The following is a 12,173-nucleotide window of genomic DNA, read 5'->3' as shown; positions in this document are numbered from 1 at the left end:
TTTTTGGCCGAACGAGGGATTGAACTCAAGCCCTTGTGCTTGCCAGGGAAGTGCTTATTCCACTAAGCCATCTCCCCAGCCCCTATGAATAGTTTTTTATGCATCTACATTATTTGCCAGCTAACAAGTAAGGCAGATATGCCAATATACGGAATTGATTTGGGAACTAATTGGGCAATATTTAAGATATTTTTATTAAAATGATTCTTGGGGGCTGGGGAGATGGCTCTGTAGAATAAGCACTACCCTGGCAAGCGCACGGGCCTGAGTTCAATCCCTGGTTCCAAAAAAATAAAATAAAATGATTCTTGGGGCTGGGGAGATGGCTCAATAGAATAAGCGCTTCCCTGACAAGTACAGGGGTCTGAGTTCAATCTCTGGTTCCGCAAAAAAATAAGTAAATAAATAATAAATAAATAAAATAAAATGATTCTTGACTCATTGATACATCCTACAGAAAAGCTATTCAGGGGCTGGGGAGATAGCTAAGTAGAAAAAAGGGCCTGAGTTCAATCCCCTGTTCTCCTAAATAAGGTAGCTTATCTCATGGCTTAGAAAAGAGAGTTTACCTTGCCACATTAGAGTTAAATAACTTGCTAGGTGTGGCATAGGCTTTCCCTTAAAATGGTAGTTTAATAGAACAATATGATGTTTAGTAATTTTGTGTCCTTATGTCCTGTAAGAACTAATGACCTAGTTAAAAATTTTAAAACTTTGGTAGAGAGCTTTATCAGTGAAGAAAAACTATTTCCCCCATAGAAGGTAGTGGAACTCTTCATCTGTTTTTAGCTTTTCCTAACATGGACTGGCCTATGAATGCAGCCCTAGGGAAATAAGCGAGGGTACATGTGTTTTTTTCAATCAAATGAAGTAAAATCATCAGTGTAATTTACCGTCCTCATGGGAGAATCAGGAAATTAAATTTCTTAGATTTAGACAATCACCTACTTTACACACACACACACACACACACACACACCCACCCACCCCACTGTTGTTTTGAAGCTAAAATCAGTAAAGTGAGATGATGTACTCAGCTTCATACTTCTTTACCAACAGTGGTTTTTACATCTTTATTGTTTTCTGACTGGCCTGTTCCTAGGCCTAATAGATATGTTTCCTTTTTTTAAAAAAAAATTATTCATTTATTTATTTATTTTGTGGGGGGGGGCCAGCTCAGCCCACCAGGGAGCGGGGCTGGCTGGCATGTGGTGCTGGGGGATCGAACCGTGGTCCCTGTGCTTTGCTAAGCTTGTTCTAAGTAGGTGCTTTAGACCACTGAGCAATCTCACCAGCCCGATATGTTTCCTTTTATGTTACAGTTTTATACTTGGCTTATCCTTTTTTTTTTTTTAATGTATTTGGTACAGGGTCTCACTGCATAGCTCGGACTCATACTGATCCTTCTGTTTTCAGCCTCCCCAGCAGTGGGATTATAGGTGTACCATACCCAGTCTTGGTACATAGCTCAGAGTGCTCAGGGTGGGGGCCATTGTGGTATGTGGTGCCGGAGATTGAACCCGGATCCCTGCACTTGCCTAAATAGGCACTTAGTCCACTGAGCTATCTCACTAGCCCCATACTTGGTTTATTCTTTTTTTTTTTTTTTTTTTCCAGAACCAAGAATTGAACCCAGGCCCTTGAGCTTGCCAGGCAAGCACTTATTCTACTGAGCCATCTCCCCAGCCCACTTGGTTTATTCTTAATTGACCTTTTCTTTCTACAGCTTCTTTCCCTCTGATCTGTTGTTTTAGCCTCGTAAAGGTCACATAAGACTATGAAGTTAGATTTACTATATTTTTCTTTTTCTTTTCTGGGTATGTTTAATTTTTTTTTTCTTTCTGTATTTTAGAGAAGGGTAAACAAAATGTTCAGGGTCTCAGTACTAGGTCGTACTCATAGTGATCTATCTGTTTATAGCCTCCCAAGAGCTGGAATTACAGGCGTGTGCCACCACGCCCAGTCTCCATTGCCTTTCTCAGTGTGTCCCAGGGGCAGGACCAGACAGCAGAGTACTTTTGCATTTCCTATTCCTTTCTTCTAGATCATATTTAGATGAATATTTATCATGCCTTAAAATCTTGCTGGGTGTGGTGGCACATAGCTGTAATCCCAGCACTTGGGAGGCTGATACAGGTAGGTAACTGTGAGTTTGAGGCCGAACTGGCTACATAGTGAGTTCAACACCAGCCTGAACTACCGAGGAAGACCCTGTCTCAAAAAACCATAAAAAAAGTAAAAACTTCATATATCAGGGATTGCCTGATATTGGTGATTTAAACTTAGGCCTTGATGTATTCTTGACTTTGTATTCTTTATTGTAAGTGTAGGACTTTATGCCAGATTCTACCTTTGTTTCCAGTTTGTTCAATACGAGTAATTGGTGAGAGTGACATCATGCAGGAATTCCTGTCGGAATCAGATGAGGTAAGTGAATACCCCCTTTAGTGACTACTTTTCCTCTTTGATCCTTATGGGACAGAAATTATTAAAGATATTGATTATGTATGGATGGCAGTAAACTCTCCAGATGACTATATTTCTTTTACTTTGTTTTTATATGTATCCTGCTTGCTACCCTTTGAGACCACCAGAGCCACCTTCTTTTTGCTGCTCTCTCTGATGATTCAGGTCATGAGTTTTTCATTCCACTAAGAGCATCCACAGCCAGTAACACTCAATTAATCACCTTATGACTATCTCATTCTCTTATTTTTATACATAGTTTGCAGTAGGTTTGTTACTTTGGTTTTTTAGCTTACAAAAGTTTGAGCTAAGTCTTGATCATCTTTATGTTTCCAGTACCCTAGAACAATATCAAGCGTGTTGTAGGTGCTTAATAAATATTAATTAAATATGTTTTGTTTTCTCAACTAGATTATAAGTTTCTTGCAGACAAGGGCTTATAATAAAAGAATAGTAATCCTTCCCTGTCCCTGATTTTGATTTATCTAGTTTCAATTAACCTGTGGTCAACCATGGCCTGAAAATATTAAATGTAACAATCCAGAAATAAGTAATTCATGAGTTTTAAATTGTGTGCCATTCTGAGTAGTGTGATCAAGTCTCATGCTGTCCGTCACAGTTACATTGGGGGTCTGAATTGAGCATACTTACTCTGTATGTCGTCTACTTGTTAGCCACTTAGTAGCTGAATCAGTTGTCATATTGATTGCTCAATGCTTATACTCAACTTTTACTTAGGAATGTTTTTAAGGACAAAAGTAGTGATGCCAGCAATTCGGATATTAGCTCCTTTAGTAGTGTTGCTTCCTTTTAAGTTCAAAAGGTAAAATTTGTCAGCAGTAAGATCATAGGCATGATGGCACATACCTGTAATCCCAGCAGTAGGCAATTTGAGACCAGCCTAGGCAATTTAGCAAGACCCTCTCTCAAAATCAAAAATTATAGAAAAACCATACACAGAAGTTGAGGTTGGTAAGATCTGTGGGAAAAATGGATCACTTTTCTGTGAGAAGAAAAAATAAATTCATGCTAATTTTGCTATCTTGCCTCAGACTACAAAAGCTGCAGCCACAGTGGGTGATAAGTAGTTAGGGAGGATGGAAAGAGCATTAATGACATGATTAGTACCATCCCTGGTTTCTGGCTCCCACTAGGTCTTGGAACATATTCCCAGTGGGTAAAGAGGGACTACTGTGATACTTAGGGTGGTTTTAGGCAATGAGTAATAATTTTTCAAAGTGTTAATGAAAATGGACTTATCCCTAAATAGTTATTTCTCTGTAATAAAAATTATAAGGTCAAAAATCTGTTAGAGAAATGTGTTAAATAAGAGTTTTTATTTTGCTTTGTTCTCATGGTACTGAGGATTGAACCCAGGCCTCATAAAATCTCCACAAGTACTCTGCCGCTGAATCACACCTTTAGCCCTAAATATTTCTTTAAAACTGAATGAGTTGTTTGGTCTTTGCTAGAAGATTGTGTATCATATTAATTCATATCCTTGAACCTCATTCATTTTCCTTTCAAAGATGTCCTGATTATTTCAGGGTTTAGAAAGGAACTTCAGATACCCGTCAGCCAGGCTACAAACCTTAACTATTGAAACCAGAGAGTATTTGCTAGAATTACTGCTTTCAGTTGTTTTCTCATTTGTGAGTTCTGAATGAGGTGATAGAAGTAGTAAACCCAAGATCTCTGTGTTTGACCTAGACTGCTTCGCACAGTTTTCTGTCTTGAAATGTGAACACATTGGCTTCCAATATGTTTCTTTGTTCCCTGTGCATTTAAAGGTTAACTTTTGTCACAGCCTATAGTTAGGTGTATGACTTGTAAATATATTACCTTTTCTTTTTCTTTTTTTTTTTTTTTGGGTGGAACCGGGGATTGAACTCAGGCCCTTGTGCTTGCCAGGCAAACAGTCTACTGAGCCATCTCCCCAGCCCCTGTAAATATATTACCTTTTAAAGCATCTCTTTCCCCCCTTTTTGTTAGAACTAGCTTTCTGTCTATTAACATGTTTGGATTACTGTCTAGCTAGCATGTTTGAAGGAGAGTGGGGAATGTACTGGGTCAAATTCTTTCTCTGTCTTTTCCCCAGAATTACAATGGCGTATCTGATGTAGAACTGAGGGTAGCATTACCAGATGGAACAACAGTTACAGTCAGAGTGAAAAAGAACAGTACTACAGACCAAGTATATCAGGTAAATTAAACTTTTTTTTTTCCTTTCTTTTTTTTTTTTTTTTGTGGAACCAGGGATTGAACTCAGGCCCTTGTGCATGCCAGGCAAGCACTTATTCTACTGAGCCATCTCCCCGGCCCCAGGTAAATTAAACTTGAACAAGTAAATTTCAACTTGGGATGGTACAAAGCTAAGAAAGGAAAATAGAATGCACTAATCAAATCAAGTGCTTATAGTATCTAGCACCTAATACATTTATTTTAAATCGTTACTATTAATATCAAAGCACTTGGTCCTCCTTGAGGACCCTACCTTTTTTATTGTAAAAAATATTAATATACGTGAGTTCAGAATAGTACAGTGACTATCCATATATTTTTTGTGTGTGGGCAGGGCACTAGGGTTTGAACACAAGGCCTTCCATCTGCTAGGCAAGTGCTCTACCTTGGAGCTACGTCTTCAACACTCATCTATTGCATTTAATAAGATTTTGCCACATTTGTGCCATGTATCCTTTTTAAGCTTTTTAAACAAAACCCATCTTAGGAAGACCTATCTATACTTTAGTATGCATCTAAAGCTATCATTGTTCTTCTTAATTACCACAATGCCATTATCAAACCTAAAAAAAATAGCACTATTTTCTTAGTATTAAGTAACAACTACCCATAGTCAAATCTTTCTAATAGTTTAAAAGTAATTTTTTACATTTGGCTTAAAATCTATATCTAAATAAGATTTATATCACATTTTGTTTTTATGTTTATTTTAATATAGAGTAGTTCCTCTTGAGAAACCTCCTCCCCCGCACCTTGGTGCCGTTGCTTTCTTACTAAATTTGGGTCAGTGTCCTGTGAAATGAGTTTGCTTGTTCTTTTGTAGTGTCATTTCATATGTTCTTCTGTCTCTGTCTCTGTATCTATATTTTGTTTTTGTTGTTTTTGAGATAGAGTCTTGCTATATATAGTCCAGGCTGGCCTTGAACTCGTGATGTAACCCAGGCTGGCCTCCAACTTGTGGCTATCCTCCTGCTTCAGCCTCCCAAGTGCTGAGATTACAGGTGTGCATCATCATTCCCAGCTTCTTATATTTTCCATAAATTGAAATTTGCTCTAGAGGCTTGTTCAGATTCACATTCTTTTTTGATATGAGCTTCATTAATAGGTACTGTGTACATAATATTCCTTCTCCACAGGTGGAGCACAATATCTGGTTTCTCTGCTTTTAGTGGCAGCAAGATTAATCAGTAGGTGTGACCTCTCTATAGTAAAGTTTCCTGCTTCTCTTTTACCAACCATTGATAATTAACAAATAATTTCATAAAAGTTGCAGAGTGATGGTTTTCTAATAGTATTTTCTATAAATAACTTTTTCTTATAAACTCAGCTTAGTTATTATGAAACATACTTTGTGGAGAAAAGGATATTTCATTTTCCTTTTATTACCAGTTCTCAGAGTAGAGATTTCCTTTTAGTTGATTCTAATGATGTCCATTGTTGTATTTTACTTTGTAGTATCACATTTTTAAATAAATAATTTTTAATAACTTTATAAAAGTTAAATATTGTTTAATCAGTAGCGTACATTATTGTTTTGATGTTCAAATTCGCATCACTTGACAGTAGATGCTCCATCATATCTGTTCTTGTATACTTTTGATGCAGTCCATTAGTTGATGATAGCATCTTTGCCTTTTGCAGGATGTCTTAGACTCACCTGTGTACAGTTTCTGCCATTGATCTAGAATAAGTTATTGCCTCGAGGAATTCTGATTCCTGTTAATAAGAAATGGTATTTAATACTTTGCACTGGTTTGAACTATCACTGGTATCCCAGTAGGCAGCTTGTGCCACTTATGGCAGTAATAGATCTAATCATTTTTATCAGTCTTTTTACTAATAAAATTAATAAAAAGCCATCTGATGAGACAGCTATACATATACCACCAGTGGCTCAAGCTTCTTCACAGTGAAACATACAAATTACAGCACTATTATGAATATGTCAAAAATCATAATCTGGGTGCTATGTGGCATAGCATTGTTTGTAGGTGGGCCTTTTTCATTTGCCTTCAACCTAATGATCAAGATTTTCAGGCAGGGGCTGGTGGATGGCTCAGTGATCTAAAGCACCTACTTAGAACAAGCTTAGGGGCTGGTGAGATGGCTCAGTGGTCTAAAGCACCGACTTAGAACAAGCTTTGCAAAGCACAGGGACCACGGTTCAATCCCCCAGCACCACATGCCAGCCAGCCCCGCCCCCTGATGGGCTGAGCTGGCCACACACACACACACACACACACACACACACACACACACACAATAAATAAATAAATAAATAAATAAACAAAAAAGAATTGATACCTAGAAACCTTGTTTGCCTGAAAATCTTTTTTTTTTCCATTTTATTTATTTATTTATTTATTTGAGTGTGTGTGTGTGTGTGTGTGTGTGGCCAGCTCAGCCCACCAGGGGGCGGGGCTGGCTGGCATGTGGTGCTGGGGGATTGAACCGCGGTCCCTGGGCTTTGCTAAGCTTGTTCTAAGTAGGTGCTTTAGACCACTGAGCCATCTCACCAGACCTAGGTATCAATTCTTACATTTCCTTTTTTTTTTTTTTTTGGTAGCAAACAAATCTAGCCCTCATACTTTGACAAATACTGTGGCAAGGATATCGTAGGATATGAGACATCTTTAAAATTATACAGTGAAAGCCAGGCAGAATGGTGCAAACCTATAATCCCAGCCTTTAGGAGACAGAAGCAGGAGGATCACTGTGAGTTCAAAGCCATCCTGGGCTACATAAGTGAGATCAAGGACAGCCTACACTACACAGTGAGACTCTTTAAAAAAATGAAATTTTACAGTGACATTATATATTTTTTTCTTTTTTTCTTTTTCTTTTTTTCTTTTTTTTTTTTCAGAACCGGGGATTGAACTGAGGCTCTTGCGCTTGCCAGGGAAGCGCTTATTCCACTGAGCCATCTCCCCGGCCCTCTAGAGTGACATTATAGCTGCAAGAAAAAATAATTTTTACAGCTTGGTGATATTTTTTGTTTTTTATTTTTTCAATGTGTCTTTATCAAGGTATAGGGTCATTGTTGTTGGTTTTTATTTGATTGGTATTTTAATACCTTCTCCCAATCCTTTTTTTTTTTTTTTTTTGGCGGAACTGGTGAATTGAACTCAGGCCCTTGTGCTTGCCAGGGAAGCACTTATTCCCCTGAGCCATCAGTACTGTTATTGAGACTTCTAAGTAGAAGCATTTTCTAAACCTTTTTTATATTTTCTAAAGTTGGTGGCATTTCAGTTTCATTTCAGTTTCAGTATAAAGTGGTAATGGAGAACACTGCAAATGTCCTGCTCCTACATCACATCCACAGTGACCTAGGCTTGATGTGTGAGCAGATGTGGGAAGGATGGAATCATATTTGGTTCATGAGGTACTAATATGCAGAAGTTTTGTATTCTTTAATTAACACTAAGATTGATCTTGGTGTTTTGTTTTGTTTTTTTGTTTTTGTTTTTGTTTTTTTGGTTCCAGCGATCAAACTTGGGACCTTGTACTTGCCAGGCAGGCACTTATGCCGGTAAGCCATCTACTCGGCAGTAGGATTGATTTTGAAAAAGGGATTTTATTACTGTTGTTTTGTTATTGTTATGCAATTTCAATTCTCATATATTTGCACATGGAGTCTTTTTTATTTTTTATGTTAGTACCTTAATTCCTACAGTAGAGAACTGATCCTATTTAATATGTATCTTGTCACATTATTTTGATATTTTCATATGGGTATTGATGATATTAATCTTTAGGAGATGATTGTAATCTGTCATAGATCATCTGAAAACAGAGTATTGGTGGGCCAGCTGTACTCCTATAAACCTGGCTCCTAGAGGGGCTGAGACTAGAGGATCACAGATTTTAGCCCAGCCCTGAAACAAAAAGTATAAAAAGAGTAGGGATGTATGTCAGTGGTAGAACCTAGCTGGGTTCAATTTCCTGTACCTTTAAGAAAAGAAAGCCAAAATAAAGTTAACCTGCAATGTTTCAAGCTGAATAATCCAACTGGCATTGAGATTCACGCCAGTAGTTCTAGCTACTTGGAAGGGGAAGACAGAAGGACCACTTGAGGATGGGAGTAGCCTGGCACAGAGGGACAGAGGGAGTTTCTGTCTTTATTTTTATTTATTTATTTATTTTTGGTGGAACTGGGGATTGAACTCAGGCCCTTGCACTTGCCAGAGAAGCGCTTATTCCACTGAGCCATCTCCCCGGCCCCTATTTTTATTTATTTTTAAAATTTTTTTTGTGGTACCAGGGATCAAACTCAGGACCTTGTACTTGCTCAGGAGGTACTTATACCACTGAGCTATCTCCACAGCCCATTTTTTTTTAAAAAGAAAGAGAATGAAAACTATATGTATTATTCATTGATCTCTCTCCCTTTCCCTCTCCCTCTCCTTTCCTTTTCCCTCTTCTTCTCTCCCTTTCTCTCCCCCTCTCTCTCTCCTCCCTCCCTCCCTTTCTCCTTCCCTCTTTCTTTTGATGTCCTATATAAATGTAGGCTATGTGCAAATGAATATTTAAAAATTTGTTTTCTTTTTTAAGATTTATCTTATTATCACATACTTTCCTTTTAAATGCTATTAAAGAAAAAGCTTTGTAAAGTGCAGTCATATTTCAGAGGAAAGCTGATAATAAAGAGAAACTATTATCAGCTTGTATTTGAAGGGAGAAACTCATACAGATGTGCTGTGTGGGTCAAATGCAAGTGTCCTTTTCCTTTGCTTTCATACAATTATGTGCATGAGTGCATGGACACTGGAGAAAGATAATCATGGGGCAGGGAGTATAGCTCAATAATAGAACACTTAAAATAATAATAATAATAGAACACTTGCCTACCATGTGTAGTGCCCTGGGTTTTAAGCCGTAGCACCAGTGAATGAATGAAAGAATAAATGAGATAATGATGAGTCATGATAGTTCTTATAAAACCAAGATAACAAACCTTTCCCCTCCTCCCTTGCCCTCTCATACATACACCTGTGTTTCCCAACAGCATTGTCTGACTTGGTCTTCTTAAACCATTCTATCCTGTTTGAACTTTAGGCTATTGCAGCAAAGGTTGGCATGGACAGTACAACAGTGAATTACTTTGCCTTATTTGAAGTGATCAATCATTCCTTCGGTAAGTGCTAGAGGCTAATATTGAGTTTGGGGAGTATTTTATTCTGGTCTTGTTGGGCAAAAACTCTTCCTTGAAAAGAGCTTGAAGATGGGGGAAGATCCCACTTAGCAAATCCTGCTACATCTGGTCATAAGTATGCCTGATCATTGTTGATCTTTTTTCCTTTTTTTGTCAGCACCTGTGGGTTACATCCAGCACCAACTCAGATATTTTCATGTGGGACTTCTAAATCATAAGTTCAGAATTTATGTATTTCAGGGAAACAAATGGCTTTAAAAGAGAAGGCCATATAATTTCAGATTATTCCTTCATGTTTTTTGTCAAGATTTTTAAGACTAGTTTTTTGTTTCTAGAAGTTGGAGATACTTTTTTTTTTTTTTTTTGTATTTTTTAGTAGGGTCTACAGGGTCTATAGGATCTTACTACGTAGATCAGACTCGTAGTGATCCACCTGTGTTCAACCTCCCAAAGAGCTAGGATTACAGACACACACCACCAGGTCCAGTTTCAATTGCTATCTCAGTGCGCCCTGCGGGCAGGCCGGCATAGCACAGCACAAAGTGCACGGGGATTGAACCCCAGCTGCTGTGTCTGCCTAAGCAGGCACTTTAATCTGCTGAGCTAAGCTGCCTTAAAGGCAGGTCTGGTGTGGCCTGTGGAGCTGGGGATCGAACCGCGGTCCCCTGTGCCTGACTGAGTTTGCCCAAGCATTCACTTAAACAACCGAGCTAACTTGCGCACCCCCAGAGATAATTTTTTTTTTTTTTTTGCGGAACCGGGGATTGAACTCAGATCCTTGCGTTTGCCAGTCAAGCACTTATCCTACTGAGCCATCTCCCCGGCCCCGAGATACTTTATATTGGTGAAAAGCTTTTGTTTTAATGCATATATTTAAGTTCCTGTGTGAAAATTTCCTCATCCTAGAAAATTTTATTGCATGGTGACAGGAAATTTCTTTTCTATAAAATCTGCAGGTGGTAGTCACATTGGTTGCATCGCAATCATAAATCTGAAGGGATTCTGAGGGCTTGCTCTGATGACATGGGTTTCCTGTAATTTATAGGTCTTTTCCACATCATGTGTATACAAGCCTAAGATCAGAAATGACATAGATAATACTGATTGATTAGATCTTCATCCCAGGAGAAGAGTGTGGCAGGTTGCAGTCATCTTGCAATCCCAGGTCTATGTCTTTTTTTTAGGTCAGAACTGGGGATTGAACTCAGGCCCTTTCATTTGCCAGGGAAATGTTTATTCTACTGAGCCATCTCCCCGGCCCTTTATTATTATTATTATTATTATTATTATTATTATTATTATTCCCAGGTCTAGAGATAGCAACTTTGATTCCCCTGAAGCAATTATTTTCCACATTATATTTTTCTCCCCAACTCTCAACAGCCTACCTAATCAGATATAAATTATGTTAGAAGGGATTGATAGGGGCCAAGGAGATGACTTAGTAGAATAAGCACTTTTCTGGCAAGCACAGGGACCTGAGGTCAGTCCGTGGTTCTACCAAAAGAAAAAACTTTAGAAAGGATTGCTAAGGTATCAGGATACTTAGATTCTAATCTTAGGTCTTAACAATACAAGAAGTTTGTTGAGAATGCCCATAGCTAGGTAAGAGCAGAGACTAATGCTGAAGAGTGGATAGCAGCTATAACTTATCAGATAATGGATCGGGTATTTCAAGCTGAATTTGGAGTTGTTATTGTCTGCAGTCATCATGGTGACTGAAGGACCTACCTTTCAGTGATAGATTTCAAATGTTTGGGCTGAACTGACCTTGGTCATATTTAGAAGGGATAGACTTGCACAAACCTGGGCATTTTGTGGTGCTTGGGCAAGAGCTCCTTGATGACTCTGACCTGTGCTCTATTTAATGATAACCTGCCATATCGGATCTGCCTTGAATAGCTTATATTTTTTTTCCATAAATTTATTGAGAAACAAATAGCAATGAGACAGTTTCAAACCAAACTGGTAGGCTAGTGAGATGGCTCAGTGGTCTAAAGCACCTACTTAGAACAAGCTTAGCAGAGCACAGGGACTGCGGTTCAATCCTCCAGCACCACATGCCAGCCAGCCCCGCCCCCTGGTGGGCTGAGCTGCCCCCCCCCACATAAATAAATAAAATTTAAAAAAAACTGGTAGGACAGTTTCAATAATTAACACATTGTATACATTCTTCCTAGAGGTTAATTGCTGTACAAGATGCAGACATGATATCCTACTTACATACACCATTAGAACAAATCCCTCTATTCATTAAGAGAATGTAACTGTGTATCGATCCTAGCCATTTGAATACACAGATACAAAATGGACA

General features: G+C 38.4%; 1 protein-coding gene across 3 annotated transcripts in view; it reads left to right on the top strand.

Moving 5' to 3' along the window:
• Positions 1-12,173, top strand: part of Snx27 (sorting nexin family member 27) — a 97,709-nt gene that overhangs the window by 48,536 nt on the left and 37,000 nt on the right. For all 3 annotated transcript variants that reach the window (XM_004632353.3, XM_004632352.3, XM_023716469.1), the window contains exons 4-6: positions 2,363-2,427; positions 4,565-4,669; positions 9,763-9,841. In XM_004632353.3, the coding sequence (XP_004632410.1) occupies positions 2,363-2,427; positions 4,565-4,669; positions 9,763-9,841 (249 nt within the window). The remainder of the gene's footprint in view (positions 1-2,362; positions 2,428-4,564; positions 4,670-9,762; positions 9,842-12,173) is intronic.

This window comes from Octodon degus, unplaced genomic scaffold, assembly GCF_000260255.1.
Source record: "Octodon degus isolate 3935 unplaced genomic scaffold, OctDeg1.0 scaffold00048, whole genome shotgun sequence".
Taxonomy (NCBI): Eukaryota; Metazoa; Chordata; class Mammalia; order Rodentia; family Octodontidae; genus Octodon; species Octodon degus.
The sequence above is the reverse complement of the archived record's forward strand: the minus strand, read 5'-3'. Positions and strand labels throughout refer to the sequence as shown.